Consider the following 18,263-nt stretch of genomic DNA (forward strand, 5'->3'; position numbering starts at 1 on the left):
CTTTTTACTGCATACTTGGTACCAAAAGGCACAAAGTTACAGCATGGCATTACTGGGCATGACACTCTCTGGCACCAAATACTTTGTTCAGGGCACTCAGCATGCAAGCAGATGGAAAGCATAATTTTTCCAATTTTTTCCTGCAGAAGGAGTTTTTCAGAGAACCTCTGAAGACACTTTCATTGGTTAGAAACACTTTTCACCAAGCCCTAGCTGTTTCAGGGCTGTTATCCAAAACAATAAAGGCAAGGAAAAGAATCCTTTTTTTTCCTTACAGGCCCACAAAATGTCTGATGCAGATTTTAGCACAGGTGCTTTCTCTCTCTGCTACTGTTAAACAAAGCCTCCTCAAAAGGATTGTGTTACAGGTTACAAGACGAAAAATTTGTTAGGTGGGAGAACTGAAAACAAGAGGTTAAAGCAGATAATTTTCTGCAGTTTTAGCCAAACGTCATCAGTGACCATGCTGTAACAGTCAGAAGTTACAGCTCTGCCCCAATCCAACCACGGCAGCCTTGAAGCCTGAACTGCAAACTCAACCCTCCAGCTCCATCATGGCAGGATGACCAGCCAAGCACCATCTGAGCAGCCAAAACAGCTTCCCAGCCTAGGGGCAGCACATGTGACAGCTTTATTCTCATCCTGGGGATGCACAGGGACACCAACAGTGCTGTGAGACCTGCAGTGGCACTGCAGAGGGAGCTGAGGCAGGTCTCTGCATGGATGATGTCCCCGAAGGAGCCGAAAGAAAGTAGCTCCAAAGGAAGCATGCAGCTGCCTATCAAAAACCCAGTCTCTACCAATGCTGAGAAATTACCCACATGCACAAAGCACGTCACAACACAGGTAATTTCTCTGCAAAGATGGGGCCCAAGAGACCCCTATTATTTTTTACTTTGTTTTTGATTTTGTTTTAAATCTACTGCCATATATCTCACTGTTTCCACAGCCCCAAGCACAACTGGGACATGGAAATCTGAAGCGGACAGTCCACCACCCGTCTTTTATCACTTTTATTAGTTGCAAGAATATGTGCTTGTAAAGACGAAGCAAAAGACAGCAGCAGGTAATACACAACCTTTTCTAACAAATCCTGCTGTTCAGAGCATGGAGCAGCCCGTGCTGTGCCTTTAACACATTCCTCCTGCTGCAGATCGGCCCTGACCTGCTACATTTCTGCTAATCCCCTTCCTTGTTCAGAGGGTATACAAAGGGAGAACTCAACCATTTTGCTAAGGTTATCTCTTTCATCTCCAGCCCTTTACAAAACTTGCAAGCTAAGCTGCCCAAAAGCCCTGTGAAGTAGATAAAATTTTCATTGTAGACTTTGGGGAAACTGAGGCATATGAAGAGCCTGTAAGGAAGATAAGTTCAGCTCAGTCAACAAGCCAGCTCAACTCACAGCCCATGGGTCTCACTGTGGTTCAGTCTTTACCTTAATGCAACAGTATGGGATGTGCTGTGGATCACGGCCTCTGCGCTAGGCACCGGAGAGACAGAGCAGCAACGACAGCTGACAGGACAGCCCCAAAGAAACTACAGCTCTACTGCAGGAGCTGGCAGACTGAGCTGGAGGGGCACAGGAGAGCAGCACACATGACCAAAACAGGAAAGAGAAAGCAAGGGCTTGGGACTCTTACTGAGGTGACACAGAATAGGAACAACCAGCCGGCATTCTATGGGGAGCCAAGGAAGACCAAAAGATCCCACCTTGCTAGGCTCTGCCCTGGGGCTTCTCCTGCAGAAGGGAGACAATGCACAAGTGAGTCAGGGTCCCCCTGCTGTCCCATGTGCTTCATCCCCAACACATATGCCTCTGTTTGTTTCATTGCCTTTGTGCTATGCACATTTTTCCAACAGGAATAATTAAGTCAGTTTTCAGTGCTCCAAAATGCTCCAAAATGCTCCCATTTCAGTGCCACTGAAAAAAACCCATCTTCTCCCCCTGCCTTTTAAGTGACTCTCAACCTGCCTGCCTTGGGATGAAGTGTCTGGACCAAGTTTCACCATGGCAAACAGCAAACTGAGAAGTCTACCAAAGCTTTCTGTTTCCAGCAACACTACTAAATTTTTAGTTTTTAAATCTTGAGACAGTTTTGTATATGCAAAGACAAACCTACCAGAGGAAGCAGCTGCATACTAAAGAATGCTTCAGCTCGCTAAAACTTGCAACTGCTTCACGTACTGATTTAATGAAAAGGCTCTAGTAAAATAAATCATGTTCAGAAGCACTACACTGGCACTCCCCTCACTTCTACACACTGTCCCAGGCTGCCCAGACCACCACATTCCCCAAGCCCCAGCTACCTCACTACAGCTACAGCATTGTTTTGATTAACAATTAAGGCTAGTGCTGCCAACTGGATTTTATTAATATTACTATTGTGAACAATTTCTTTTTTTTATATTTTATTTTTAATGTACCACAAGGACCTCTGGGACAAATTAAATATAAAATAATTTTCTGACATTTAGGCAAATAGCAGTCATTCCCACATTTTTAAAACATAAACACTGTAAATAAAATATTAAACTGTCAAGCTGTCACTGAATCTTCCTCCTGCAGTAATATCCTTAGAGAAAAAGTTACCAAGTCATCCTTTCTCAGGCAGCTGGCACAGGCCTCATGTGCCATAAGAGAGACGCCACAGAGATCCAAAAAAATCAGTGCTGCAAGAGTCTGGCCACAGCAGGAATTGCTGTCACAAAACCCCAAGCATTAAGGGCTGTGTCCCCCACCCTGATACAAACTGGGAAGAGCAGAGGCCATACAGGCGCTGGGCAGAGCCAGGCGGGTGCTGGATTTTGGCAGTGGAACAGTCCAGGCTGAACAGCACAGACAAACCCAGCAACTGGCAGGAGCACCTTCACCTGCAAAAGCATTGGCACTGCCACCTGCAGCTTCTTTTCCATCTCATTTCCAACACCCGAGATATTTGCAGAGCCACGGGGAGTGGGCTGCTTTGCAGGCTGGTAGGATGGAGAGATGAAGTTTCCTCCACTTTTCCTTTAACTTGAAAGGAAGATGTTTTAAGAAAACGAGAGCATTTTGTGAGCTGTTGAACATGGCTTGCTCACCGTACCTTGCTGGTCTCTAGCTCCTGCAGCCTAGGTGGTCTGGCTTACAGGCAGCATCACAGCCTTGTGGAGACCACAGTGTGCTCAGTCCACGTGTGCAAACTCAAACACAGACAGCATAAGAGCAGAGAGAAATCTACAGAGCCATATGCCTGATCCTTGCCCCAAAAGGCAGTAGACTCAAGAGGGACCAACCTGCTATGAGTAAAATGGTAAGGAAGCTGCTGAAATGAACTGTGGCATCTCATTAAAAATTAGGTCTTTTCTCTCCATGGCACAGCAGGTCATGAGATCAGGTCTGACAATATGTCAGTGCAAGGAATTAGTACTGTTCCCCCTCTTGTCGTGTTTGTTGGGTTTTTTTATTTATTTAGGATCCACCTCAGTTTCCAAAGTTACATCTGAGACTACAAGACCTGCCTCCAGGCAGGCACACATGCAGGAGCCTCACGGGACACAGGTCCCTGAAAAATCATATCATTTAGCAGACCATGGAAGTTGCAGCTTATCCCAGTCATGAAGAAAACAGCATCCTCTGAAAGCTGCACACAGAGGAAATGTGATGAAGGGATGAGAATAAAATCATTCATCAATGCACAGTGAACATCAGCCAGCGCCTGCTCTGTGGGATTCAGATACCCAGGAGCCAAAGGCAACACAAAACAAAAGCACCAGAGCATGCTGCTAATTAGGTGTTCCAGGGTCTGAAGAGCAGACATCAAGGTGGTCATACGTGGTATCAAATCCAAGCATGGCTAAATGTGCCAGTTTGGCAACTCAGAGAAGCAGGTAAAGCCCAACCACTGCCTATTTTCTGGCTAAACAAGACGTGGGAATGAAACAATTGACATCTTTCCTCGCCAACTTGTTCTTTGCCTACGCACACCACCTGTTCTGAGTAAAGCATCCCAGTGGAGTCTCCTGCTTGCTGTCTCACCACAGGCAGGTGACACTCAGTTCAGTGATGTTTGCAGAGCTTTTACAAATCCTTGCTACAAGGAAAAAGGATGCCTTGATCTCATCTCCCCAGCGCTCACTTTACATGGCTGAGCACAGAGGTAGGGAGCAGCCAGGAGGGCCGAGCCCAGGCAACCTGAGCCAGCATTACAATACAGGGCCTCTCTGCTGCCAGACTGGCTCCAGTGGGGTCACAGAGCAACTACACAGGTCACAAAAGTTGGCAGGATGAAGACAAGAGACAACATACCGGCTCCAAAGAGCAATTGACAAAGATAAGAGGCATCGTACCTGCTCCAAAGAGCAGCTGGGCATCAGCCTAACACAAGTCAGAGCATTTAGATAACGACACTATTCTGTCTCCAACTTCCAGGCGTGTTGCTGCTTTCCTGCCACCCCAGAGAAGACAGCAAGCTGAAGAACCCTGTGGGCAGCTTCACATCCCGCTTTTGACTAGGGAATAGGAGCAAATACTCCCACCCTCAGCTCACAGTCAGCCAACAGAAAAATGTCTCTTTCAAAGCTGCCTACCAACCATCCCTCTCACTAACAAGCTTTGCCCACACTGCAGCAATGGCCTCGCTCTCTTCACTGGGACACAAGTATGCTGGGTGAGCTTCCCATGCTGCAGTCTTTAGGCAGGGAAGAGCACAGCCCTGGGCTCTGCTCATCAGTGCCATACTAAAGCACATAAGCAGCACATGGCGAACAATTAACCACCAGTACACAGTGCAGGAACGATGCCAAAACCCTTCCAAAGACACATGGCACAGCTTCTGGCCTTTGGAAATTTCCTGGAGACATGAGACAACCTTTTGCTAGGGAGGGACAGAAAAGAGTCCAGGGAATAAGTTCATCTTCCAAAAACACACAAAGCAACCATCAGAGGTCTCAGGGCTCCTTCTAATCGATATGAAACTATGCTGTGCTCCAGAGGAAAAATGCATTTCTAGGAGTGTGATACTCGCTTGTGTTTCTACCCTCTGTGGTAAGTGGAAGGGGAAGCATGCAGGGCTCAGCATGTCACCAAGTGAGCCCTGTCATTTACCAATTTCTGAATTTTCATTTCAAGCATCTGTAGAGCCTGTTTATGAAGAGCCTATTGCAGAGAGACCACATGTCAAGATTTCTATATATAAAGCAGATATCTGTAGGATCACTATTAATGCACAAGCTGTTTCTGGGACACTGATCTCTGACAGCTCCATGCCCCAGCTTAAATATTCAAAGGTTTCCCTGGATGACTCCAGGAATCAGATTTTAAGTTCAAAGTTGTGCTAATAAATATGAGGTCAACAAATAAAAAACAGTTTCAAGCTGAGACTTGCAATTGACTGTTTACCTAAAGTGATTTTTATTCTTCACATTAAGAGAGAATAAAGAAGTAAAACACAAGCCCAGAAAGCACTTCAGTTTTTAAACCCATGCAATACACCTTCACTTGCCCAGGATTTGAAATGTCATAGCATAGATGCAAGAGCAGAACTCTTGGACTTGCTCATCCAAAAGAAAGATTTTCTTATTTTTCCCAGACACAAAAGCAGCCAATTTTAGAAAACTGAAGAAATATTTTTCCAGAGACCCATAAGTCACATGAGTCACCCTTAATTGCAGATGATCCCAAACCTGAACTCCAACACCATCACTCATGCAGAGCAGAGGAAACCAGAAGCTGGATCAAAATAGGCAGCTTGTCTCAGTGGCTCTGCAGAAAGCCAAGGGATAGAGGAGCAGGCGGAGCACAGGCACACCTCCCCATATACATGACTGCCATTATACATTAAGTCAAATAATCTAACTTCGAGGGGAATTAACTCAGGGTTGAGGGCTCTGTGCTGCCAAAGGACAGCTGCTTCTCTAGATCCATTATTTCTCCAGCGGGGCACTAGAACTGGCACATTTCTCGTGCTGGCTGGGAGCGGGAGGTGGGCTGTGCTGCAGCCCACACGCCGTGCAGCCAGGGACAAAGCCGGCCACATGCTGGGGACCGTCCGCACAGCTACTGCCCCGGCCTGACCAGCCCTCAGGCTCACACACGCAGCTCAGACCACAAGACCCACTGCTCAGACCCTGCTACATGCCATGCCCTGGGGGACAGTGCTGTCCCCAGACCTCCACCAACCTTCCCACACTGTGCCCACCTGCAGTCACTTCCCTGCTTCTGCCCCAGCAGCGCAGGCAGAGGCCAAGGCTGGGACAGCTCCTTGCACACATCACTGCTAAGCCTGTTAGGCACCCCACAGCCATAGCACTGCATAGTTACAGGAGTAGACATACTGCATTTTACCACCTTACCTCTCATGGCAACCCACCAAACCCCTGGGAACCTGCATGCATGAGGGAAAGCCCAAACACCACAAACCCTTCCTATTTCTCTACGTTTCCCTTCTCTATGCAAATACATCATGGCAGGTCAGGATGTGATATTTCCACCAAGCCCCACTGCCAAGTGCATCAGGAGAGGGTCCTCCTTCATCTCAGAGACACCTGGGAGCCCTACTGGGAGGGCTGGCACATCCTGGGACCTCAGTTACACAGGGACAGGAGACACAAAAGATGATTATATTTCCTTGCTAAGGGATTTTGGGCATGGAGCAGAGTTGGGATGATTTACACTGTTTTGAGAGCAGGACCAGATTTGGAGTGGCTGTTGCGTGACACTGTATCTTGTAAGGAGAGGCTTTGTGGTTAGCCATGAGCACATACTGCCTCCCCACAAACAGCAGCAATATAACAACGTGCAGCACTGCCACAGCATCCTCCTCACCAGGATTTTAAGATGCTTGCAGGCAATATGGATTCATGTAACCTCACAAGCCCTCTGAGAGGGAGTAAAGTAAATGCTATAAAAAACCAGAAGGGATAAGCAGGGCAACAGAGAAATAAAACTGCTAGAGCAGCACGTTCAAGCTCACACAAGAAATCAGAGGCTCAGGGGCAGCTTCCTCTGCCACTAAGGTGGAATCAAAAGCAGGAGTGCTCCAAATCCCCCGTTTGTTCAACTCAGCCCTGGCCAGCCTGAGAGCGTTTCCCAGCACACCCAAAGGGCTGCAGCAATAACAGCACTCGCAGAGCTCCTCACTGTACTCATTCCCACAGTCCTACTCCACAGAGGGTCTCACAGCAGAGCAGCCTGACCTGCCAGCAGTCCCCGGCCCTAGCGAGCAGCAAATAACCTAAGTGCTCTGCCCAAGAGCCTCAGCTTTGACTTTGGAGTTTCAGCAGCTGCAAGCAACGGCCAAGGGGCTCAGCTGAAGGGTTTCCACTCTGCTGCCTGAGGGCTGGGACTGCTCTGACAGCATTTTCCAAACATTCACAAGGCTTCCCAAACACGCATACACACACCTCCCATCCCCACTTTACAAGTGAAGAAAAGCAAGACACGGGCCAAAAGAATCCCAGTGCCAGCCAAGGAGGGGAGCGGGCAGCCCTGGCGGCTGGCCCCTGCTCCGACTCTGACCGGGCTGCTGCTTTTGTTCGCTTCCGTGTGTGCGTAACCAGCTGACAAATGGATTCACAGCCAAAGAGTGACACACAGTGCAGTTCCCGAACTGCTTCAGCTGGATCACTCCTGGGAATGGTATTGCTGGGCCACTTCTTGCTCCAGGGGCTGATTTATTTTTTATGAAGAGATTGCCTAGAGTTGGGAGAGCTTTATTGATGCTATTATACAGGCTGAAGGGAGGACAAATCACCCCCACGGACAGAGCAGAAAGGTCCTCATCATCCTTAAGAGGGGAGCTCAATTTTATCCCCCTACCGAGCCCACAGATACCCAGGGAGGGCAGAGTGTGGAGCTTTCAACAAAACTAAAGTAGCACATCAGGGCACCGCTACCACCCCTCGGGTTAGGAAGGAGCCCTGGGGGCTCCCGCCATCTCCCTGCCCAAACCCTAGCCTGAGCCCGACTCAGACTGCTGTCTCTGGCTTAAAAGAGACAAAACTCCCGAGTGGCGCCCAGGTCCCCCACTGGCAACCAAGCGGAGGGGACCGAGGCAGAGGTTGGTACCAGCTGTACAGTCCCCCTCTGCAAGTGCCACTCGCGTTCCCCCGGCCCGATGCTCAGAGCCCGGCTGGCCGGAGGAAGGGCTTGAGAGAGGTCATGGCTCTCAGCTGGTCCTGACGGGAAAGCACTGTGATCACATACATGTGTCTGTACATATCTGTATGTGTGCGTCTCCTGAACGCGAACCAAAAACCTTCCAGCTGTTTCACCCGCCTTTTTTCCCGGCCAAGGGCAGCCGCTCTCAAGCCGGAGGAGCAGAGCCCGGGCTGAGAGCGGCGGAGACAACTCGCGAACACTTTACCTACGGCATTACTCTATTCCCCCGAGAGTGCCCACCCTGCTCCCCGATTGTAGCGGCTGCCATGGTGACAAGCACGAATGCTAAAATAAACAGAAAGCAACCCGAAGGCAAAGCGCAGCCCTCCGCCGGCGCACCCCGCGCCCGCCGCGGCCGCTCCTTTCCCGAGCATCCTCCCCGCCGCGGCAGGACGGGATGCTGGCGGCCGCCGCTCACTCACGATAAGGGGGATGGTCCTCTCCTCCCGGCGCAGCTCCAGCCTGCCGGCCGCCCTCTGCCCGCTCCGGGCGCCGCCGCTACCGCCTCCGGCGGACCTGCCGGCAGCCGCCGAGCGGGGCTTGTTGTCCTGCCATAAGTAGTAGAAAGTGCCCAGGATCCAGGCGACGGTCAGGATGGCGATGGCATTGGCCCTGATCCTCCTCATGCCGAGAGCCCCGGGGGAGCCTGGGAGCGCTGCCTGGACGGGCAGGGGCGGCTGCGGGAGGAAGGAGAGAAGAGGAGGAGAGGAGGAGGCGGCGGCGCGGCTCCCCCGCCCCGCACCGCTCCGGCCCCGGCCCCGGCCCCGGCCCCGGCCCCGCACCGCCCAGCCGCCGCCGCCGGGTCCTAACGCCTCGCCCGCTCCGCCGCAGGGGGCGGAGGGCTCCGCGCCTCCTCCTGCTCCTCCTCCTCCCGGCCTGGCCGGCGCGGGGAGCGGGGAGCGGGGGCCGGCTGCCGACGGGGATGCGCTCGGCGCCGCAGCTGCAGCGGGGACGGGGCGGCGGGGCCCCCGTGGAGGGGAGCGAGTGACACGGGTTGAGCCTCAGGAGATGGCTGCTGGGACGCGGGCAGCACAGCAGCCTGCCCTCCTGCACCGCTGCCTCGGTGGGACTTGTGTCTGTACTGCCATGGTCGTGCCCGTAAGGCAGGCGGCCACCGTGGCAGCCCACGGCACACAGGATCTAGGCACCCGCGCCGTGGAGATGAGCCCATCTCCCACTGAAGCTATGGTGCTTCACGGGAGCAAGGCTCTCGGGCTGACAATGGAGCTGCTCAAGCACCTGCTCCCATTGCTGCCACACGCAACAGTCACGGACGGGCACAAGGGCTGGGCCCCTGGGCCAGCGCCACAGCCTCGAGGCCTTTCAAGCCCTGTGGGAGGACAAGCATGGCAGTGGAGAGACAACGATGATACAATTCCACATCACAGGGCACTGCTAAAGCTGTAGCGGTAAAAAGCTTACTGAACCCTGCCCTGCGGGCAGCTTGAAAACAACAGAGCATGCAGCTTGTGAAACCAAGTGACATTTAGGCACAGTGCAGCTGCTGTGCAACTACGGCTTAAAGGTTTGCAAGAGCAGGAGGAGGTACCGAGAAAACTTACCAGGGAAAACAAATGTTTAGAAAACAAAGGTGCTTCCAAGGCACCTGATGAGGGGATTAGAGTATTTGCATTACAGTACGGAAAATGTCATCAGGGCTTCTAAATAACTTTTTGCCCTACTTTCCTCCTGACCAAATTCCTCTAAGTGTAACTGCAACCTGCCCTTCTAAATTGCCCTTTGAGATTTACCTGCTCACTGCTTGTTTCCAGAAGTATAGCACAGTACAAAATTCATTTGTCAGACTTGTTCTGTGGGCACTCAGGGCAGAATGTTGTTTTTAGGACTACCACCTCCCAGGGCTGCAGCATGGCTGCACATCAGCCTCCCTGCTAAGCACACTGCACGCCTGATGTAGAAAATGTTAGAAAGCATCTCACATCCTCCTAGGTACTTTTCCCAATGACCTGACAACCACACACAGCTTCCCAGGCTGACTAGTCATAGTCAGTGGCAAGGGGAAGTTTGAGACATTTAAGGCAAAAACAAAGTCCTCCAAGGGATCAACAAAAACATAGATAGTCTAAGCTGTCAGGCCCAGAGGCTGGGCTCCCACTATTTTCAATCTCTTTCACAGTCTTAGTGGAAAAAGAGCATCTGCTGTCTTGTGTGGGTTTGGATTCAGCAGTTGCCTGGGCTGCAGAGGGACATGAAGAGAGGCAGAGGATCTGTTCCAAGCACTCAGAGAAGAGGAAGACAGGGAATAAGGTGTGTTCATGTTCCTGTGACAGCAGAGCCAGGCAGACTGTCTTTTCTGTCACCACTGTGCAGATCATACCAGACTATGCTTGATTCCTTCTTAGTCTTTCTCACCTTTTGGTGGCATTCACTACAGAAAAGCAAATCACAAACAGCAGTGGAGACTTGTGTGTGAAACAGGAGAAAATCCTCTGCCCCAAAACTTGAACTAAACAGACTGCCTTCTCCTGCTCTTCCAAGCACGCTGCTTCCCCTTTCCACTGCAGCCATCAATTTTCTTCCTAACCCTGCTAGCACACCCTATAAGCTGCCATGCAATCACTATTGCCTCTCAAGGGAAGGCTTGTAGGGAAGTGTCAGAAATGAGCAGAGTGCTCTGTAGGCAAGCTTCAGCAGAACCCCAAACAGAAGCCAGGTCAAGAGGTCTTTCTTCTAGGGGGCAGTTGTTTTTACTCTCCTCTCCCTCCAGGAATCAGCACTAGAAAGCAGGGTCTGTTCCTGCAGAAACACATTCAGAGTGCTGGGTAGGGAAGCTCTGCTCTAGCCCACAGTCCCAGTGAAGGGCACAGCAAAAGCTGTGTTACCCACCTGCAGAGCTGGTGGCAGATCAGCTCACCATGCCAGCAGATCCAGTTCAGCACAGACAAACCACATTTGCAGGGGTCTTTCATTTATGTTGCCTAAGCTTTGGGACCTATTTGAGCTGAAGAGTGTTAGGAGGTGCTGGTTGGGGCAGTAGAGCTATCTGACCTGAAGGAGACAGGACCTTCAGCACAGCTCCAGCAGAAGAGGGACACACCAGGCTTCCACATGCTTCGAAAGCATCTCTGCAGTGATGTTTCATCTCCAAGGCCCAAATACCTCACTGTAGGATCACCAGCTCACAGGTCTGAGCTATTGGTACTGACGGTTCCATTTCCTGCAGCCAGAACTTGCAATGATTTAATCTCTGACCACCGAGCTTTGCTCCAGAATCTCAACTTTCTTTTAAAAGACAACACACTTCTAACCTTACGTTCTACAGGGATCTCTGACAATATAAATTGTTCAGTTCAGGTATAGCTGTACTGTAAGCTGCAATGCTGCATGCAGATTTTAGAACCAGCCCATCAGAGAAAAGAATACCAGAAGCAGTCTGGCATGGGGATCTCTACACCACACAACTGGCAATGTAGACATACAATGAATATTAACAGCGATAATAAATACTTCAGTGCTGATCTTTGCAAAAGCATCAACTAATTCAATAAATGCCCTAAGAGAAGTGACCTGAGAAACATAATATAATAAAATAAACAAATCAAGATTATACAAACCCCACAGCAGAATTATGGGATCTTATCACCACATTTGTGCTTTTTCAGTTCAATCATAGAGATGTTAAGTCTTTTCTTATTTTGTGACAAACTTTGTACAGTGGAATAAGGGACCTCATGATAACCCAGGCAGCTGTTTTTTAGCATAAGCATAAACTAAGTATTTGGTGAATAATAAAGATACAGAACAAGAGGAAGAATATAACCAGCTAAAAGGAGAATTTTGTGGGGGGTATGAGAACCTTATTTTATTTATAAACACCAAGGCCCTAACCAGTATCACCTTCAATGAAAAGAGATCTCCTAAGGCCATGAATATCGAAAGGTGCTCTTGAGAAGCTAGTTTTGTCTTTGGCTGACAGCTTAGGTCACATCATCTAGGCGAATAGATGTGGTGTTTCAAATTGCCCAGATAAAATTGAGATGATTGTTATGGCAGGGGAAAAGACAAGCATCATCCAGATTTGTCTCCAGAAAAATGAAGTTTGGCTGCTTTATAGTTATGGTGAGACACAGTGCATGTTTTTGCTGTCATCTGACTTAAAACGTGGCTGAGCTTTCAACTGTGAAACATCTGGAGAACACCAAAAGATTTTTTGTAGCACTACTCTGATCTGAGAAGTCAGGTCTGCTCTATTTGTGGCCTCCAGGCAAGGAAGTGCCATCTGAAACATGAACATAAGGTCTGTCTTGACTCTGGAAACTGTTCGAGTAAATTCATCCAGAGTTTAGCTAAGAACATTTGAAGAAAATTAGCATTAGCATTCAGGGGCTGAAGCAGGTCACGCTCCAGAGAGAAATGAGAATAACATGTTATGGTGATGAGATGGGATGAGAAGACTTGCTCAGAGAGAGGCAGCTCTGCTTGCCCACAGCCAGCCAAGAGCTGAGCTCCACCTTGCATCTAGGGAAGAGCAGTACCAGTTCAGGGACTTTCCAGGGATTTTTCACAAAAGATTACTCTTCAGATAGCTCCTCCTGCATGGGCGGAGCAGGGTGTGAAGGAGGTGAGACATCATAGGATGGTTTTCTCTGAACTTGCTGTCATCAAGCGACTCCTTCCTTTGACCCACCTCAAGGTTGGACAGTCACCCTCCCTGGTGAAGTCCTGACCTTTTCCCAAGCTGGGGCAGTGGTCTGCTTCCGAGTCAGGAAGAGATTGGTAGGAGTGGGTGAAAGCAATTTACCCATTGAAGGGAGAGGACTCACAGGTCATCCCTGATTTCAATTCAGGAAAAAGAGTGAAAAGGGAAAACGTTTGTTTCAATAGGTAGAAAGAACTGAAGTTCTTTCCCTGTAATGGATGAGAGGCACCTCTGACAGTCTGACCATGACATCTCACCATGCTCTTCATCCAGATCCGGACCTTACCCCTATAAACCTCTGAGACGTGTTCACCCATACTGTAATGCCAAGATGACAGTGTGTGCCATCATCCTCCACCATGCAGCTGTTGAAAAGAAAAAGAAAAATGTTATCTGCATTACTCATCTACACCGGCCAAATTTCTACACTGTCTGAAGTACTCTCCTTGTCTGAAAAAGCTTTCTCATACTGGTCAGAGGGCATGAGAATGTGTGTTGGCTTCTGAAAATCCATATTGCTGTGCCTCATATATTACCCTCCACATCCCTGGCCTCAGACACCACTGGGAAACCACAAGGTGCACCAAAATCCAACAGCTTGTCTTGATCATGCCCTGCCTAGACCTAGACACTGTTCAAGTAGTCTCTAGCCCTTTACTGCCATAGGCACCATAAAAAGGCCAGTCAGATAAATTACTCCCCCTAGGAGAGGCTTAATTTATCCTGATGCCCAGTCAGAACAGGTACAGATGGTGGATGCCAATCAGTTCTGCGTTTAACAGAAGATAAGGTGTTTGGGGTGTCATATATGCTGACCAGGACAGAAATGTCTTCTGGGCCCTTGTTTCTGGCTAGCATGCAAACAAGTAAGGTGGTAGAGGGCAGTGACTCAGAACCAAATTAAGGCAAATAGCACAGAGTTAACTGGAAACCAGAATTTCATTTGTTTAAATTGTACAATTAGACATTGCCTTAAGTGCTGTTAAGGTCACTGTAATCTTAACATTACTTTCATGAGCATGTTTCTTAAGGAAATTAGAACAAAGAGAAGAATTCACAATAAGCTGTAATTAACGGTTCCCCCTTGCACTGGTGCTCTTCAAATATGAAGAGAAAAACATCTGCTAAAAGGCTAACAGTGGCAAGATGAATCTGCTTTGACAGTGTGTACAAGCCAGGAAAGCCTTCAGAGTGTTTGGCTGGGATTCAGGATGGGAGATGGTGCCATTAATCCCCTCTAAACCAGGTAACCCACCTGTCTGGCCCCACAAGACAAGGTGGGCCTTAGTGAGGAGAGGAGTTATGGTAGAATCAGGCAGGAATGATAATAGCCCAGAAAAAATGCTCTAAGTTCATATAATCTTTTAAAAGTGTAGAAACAGAATAAATATTTAACTAGTAATAATTACATATTAACACAACTTATTAACTAGAAGATCCATATATAATCAACCTGATTCACTTTATGAGCCTGATACAAACTTTTGCTCTCCCTCCCATTTACTTATCTCCTTTTCTCACGCCAAGTCATTTGCTTCACTTCCCTGCCGCATCTTTTCTAGGACACAGATTTATTTTCCACCTTCATGGTTAAAGCATGTAGCGCTTTTTCTGGTGCTCAGAATTAATTAACAAATTTTTTTTTATTACGATCTGATGACAATTTGCTCTCCTTTACTGGCATCCCATCACAGTGCTGACTGTGGCCTGAACTGCAATTTAATCCTCATAGAAATTCAAAGCTTTTACAGCTCAGTGTAGCTACCAGGTTAGTGCTCATAACTCCTAACAGTCCTCTTGGCTGCAAAGGAGAAGCAGTTTGAAATGCTCATCTGGCAAAATGATGAAACTCCTGTCTTCCACTACAGAGGAATTTCATGTGAACACACAACAACCTGGGAAATAACCTGTGAAAAACATCCAACCCAGTTTCTCACACATCCCATAAAAGGAGCTTGCACCCTGCCCAGCAGACTGGGTTTGAATAGAGCGCAATGAAAAATTTTTAACTTTCCTAAAAATCACAGCAATGTATTTATTTTTGAAGCTCTATTACTGAAAATAGCTTGGATAATTAATGGAAAACTTTCCAAAACATTCCAGCCCTGGCACTAAGCATGAGAAACTCCAGGCTGAAGGGAAGCCAGAAATAGGAGCTATGATCAGTCAACTCCAGAGGCACTGCAGTGCTGTTGCAGTGAGCCTGATGCCATAATCTGCCTACTGGGATTCAGGTCCATCTCCAGGTGGCAACAGGAATGTGTAAAATAGCCAGGGAAGGGGTTGGAGTTCAGAGAATATCAGGCATCCCTGTAATGTCAGGAGCATAGTCCAGGCAGATCAATGTAATATTAAATATTTATAAATTTCTACCATTTCCAACTTGTTCTGCTGGAACATCTTTACTTCCAGGGAGGTGGGTGAAGTAGACATCAAGGATGGCAAGAATATTTATTGAAATGACAGCCTGGGTGGAATAGCAACCAGTAAGAACTGCTGGCCTGCAGCAGGCCAGCAAGCAGCTATGTCAGTCTGAAAGCACCAGGGGCTTCACAGGGCTACACACAGACAAGTCTCTCAGTATGACACCACTTCTGGTTGAAGAATAAGGTACACAGTCTGAGCCTGGCAGCATCCCTCTCTATAAACAGCAATCCAGGTATTGCTAGGCTTCCACAAACATGCTGCTAAATTATTCTGAAGCTCTTGCAGAAACTGAGCTGCTGTCCTTTTCATGACTTTAGAAAGTACTTCTTTAAATATTCACATTTTAGAACAAATATTTTTATCCCCCCTTAAAGGTAAAAGCTTTAGATGTGCTGAACAAAATGGCCTCCACCACTTTGGCATAGAAGGGGGGATGGGAATTACAAAGTAAAAAAATTCACTGTTTAAAAAATGTCCCCTTATTTTTCCTCATAATTATCTTCAGTACCTGAATGCATGGTTTGGCAATGAAGAGCTGTCACTGTGGAGCACAGCAGCCAGAAAGAGGAGTGAGAAATGGGAGAAAATGCTTAAGCCACTGTGAATGGAAGTGGTATTCTTTCATTTGAACACTTGCATGTCTGCAGAGATGCTCAGCACATCACTGCAGCATTTTCAGATGCAGAGATACATCATGACATGCATATACAGGCATGCACATGTGTTTCACACCCTTAGATTAGTTCCAAGTCTAACTCAAGTTTGCAGCAGACACCACTTTCCCTGGTGCTGGCTGAAGATGAGGAAAATATCTCCCACAGGAGATGAGAACCATTGCAAGCCTAACCATTTCTGTTTGAAAGTCACAGCAAGATCCAAGAAATGTGCCACATCTAAACTAATTCCGTTATAAATGTGTCCACTGCAGCATGCCTTTCCCCACAGACAGAGGATGAAAAAGGCTCTGTGCAACAATTATAACCATATTTCTTAATGGCATACTGAAGAACACTTACAGGTTCTTTTACTGCAGTAAAATCTATACAGACAAAAATAACCGTATCAATAGGTCCAAGCTTTAAAGCCCCATGTACAGCACATGCAATCTCAGCCTGCCAACAGTTAAGCTACCATGCATAAGTGTCATACCGGTCTTTCCTGCTTCATTGCCTGGCTTTTTGTCTGCTCCAAGCAGCTGGCTCAGCCAGGCAGACTTTGTCCCAACTCCAGCACAGAGCAAGCTCGGACTCCACCATCACAGCACTTCATGGGCTCTTATGTGCCGTGTTCCTGCCTCAGCTGGGCAGCATCAGCCCCTGTACCTGTGTCTCCAGAGATGGGAGGCAGCTCTCCCCTACTTGGCACCCCCAGGGGCAGCTGAGCGCAGCAGACACAGAGGGAAGGAGGCACCAGGTTCTCTTTATCATCAGGTGCAGGGAGGAGCTCAACAGGAGGACAGATGTGTCTCACAGGGTCGTTTGGCCCCCAACAAATTCTGAAGGATGAGTTTCCTTTGACACCTTTGCAGCCCTCAGGAACTTCTGCAACCTCCCTAAATAGGGAAAAACAAATGTTCCACTTCTTTCCATCTCCCTCCTCCTGCCTTATCCTCCTTCATGTTCTTTGTAGCACCTGGATCAAAAAAAAAAAACAACTTAGAATAATCCAAGTGTGAGTGTGATCAACAGTGAAGGAAGAGATGTGTTTTCTGCTTGCTAGCAGAAAACTAGCCTTAGATAGAAAACTTAAATATCACAGGTTGAAGGCCCTCTGTGATGCAAGAAAGTAGGAAATTGAAGGTCTGAACCAGTAAAGATGAGAATGTCAAATGGGAGTCACAATGAAAAATATCTGTTGGATATGGAAATTAAAATCCAGCCTCACAGAGTCTCAGAGGGAGGTGCAACAGGAGACTGCTCACCAGAGGAGTGCTTTTGGAGAAAGCTAGGAATTCCTCAGTCAGGCGTCCCATGCATTGCAAGAAAAATCCAGGAGGCTGTTCCTCTCCCAGGCACACTCAGTACTGCATTGGCTGCTTCAGAGCAAGTCTGCTGTAAAGAGGAAGAAATTCAATTACAAAAGGGAATGAACATTAGTTGTATGGTAAGGAAGAAGGGGGAGAACAGAAGGTGGATTCTCTTACTGCAGATAAAACAGAACAAAGTGCCTTACAAAAACTTGGTGAATCTGAGGTCCCACAGGAGAAGAAAAATGATGACAGACCATCTGCTATCTGGGGTGAAACTAGCACCATATCCATCTAAATCTGAAGTTGTTTTAAATCATCTGCAACAGAAATGATTTGTGTTGACATCAGACCATTAGGTCATTGTCCATTCATCATGAGCTGGGGCTCACCCAAATTTCCATCCATAGACCACCAGCCACTACAGTATAAATAACAAAATCTGTAATTCTTTTTTGGCTCAGAAGCAGTTCTTTCACTAATAAAACACTGAAATCAGTGACCTGGCACTGTCTTCCATGGACTGAACTGAGGCAGACTGTGCACATTCATTTTTTTGCCCTCAGACTGAGCAGAAGTCAATAAATGAGCTATAGCCAGTGCATTGAGATTTGGAGGGGTTTGATGGTACTTTTAATTTTATATCTCTGCTGAATTTGTAATTTCTTCACCTCAGCCCATGGATCATGCTTTGGATGTGGATTTATTGAAGTCAAGATTTCACAGCTTTGAGCAAGATTCAGAATATACTTTATGGATGCAAGAGAGGTCAGAATGAAGAATTGGGACACAAGAGACACACCTTAAGGAAAGAACTTTCCTCCCATCCCTGAAGACTGATCAGCTGTGGCTCTGAAAATCCTGTTCAGCAACTTGATCTCAAAATGCCCCAATCTCACTCTATTTCTGTTCCCCAACCCCCAACTATTTTGTTGCATTTTGGAATAATTTTTTCCAGCCCTGTTACACTGATTCCAGCTGTGCTGTACTTGAGGTGCAATGCCCTACCACCACCCACCTGCTGAAGCATGAGCTCAGCTACTGAGGCAGCACCCCTTCCCAAGGGCTTGAGG

The 18,263-nt window shown here is 47.9% G+C and overlaps 1 protein-coding gene across 1 annotated transcript in view; it reads right to left on the bottom strand.

Moving 5' to 3' along the window:
• The window catches only part of GALNT16 (polypeptide N-acetylgalactosaminyltransferase 16), a 75,035-nt gene extending 66,143 nt beyond the window's left edge, over nt 1–8,892 (bottom strand). Inside the window, exon 1 of the mRNA XM_042047376.1 lies at nt 8,560–8,892. Coding sequence (XP_041903310.1) covers nt 8,560–8,763 — 204 coding nt within the window. The 5' untranslated portion in view covers nt 8,764–8,892. The remainder of the gene's footprint in view (nt 1–8,559) is intronic.
• Nucleotides 8,893–18,263: the final 9,371 nt, after the last annotated feature.

This window comes from Corvus kubaryi, unplaced genomic scaffold (assembly GCF_017639235.1).
Source record: "Corvus kubaryi isolate FWS band 111438036 unplaced genomic scaffold, C.kubaryi_AGA036_p1.0 66, whole genome shotgun sequence".
Lineage (NCBI taxonomy): Eukaryota > Metazoa > Chordata > Aves > Passeriformes > Corvidae > Corvus > Corvus kubaryi.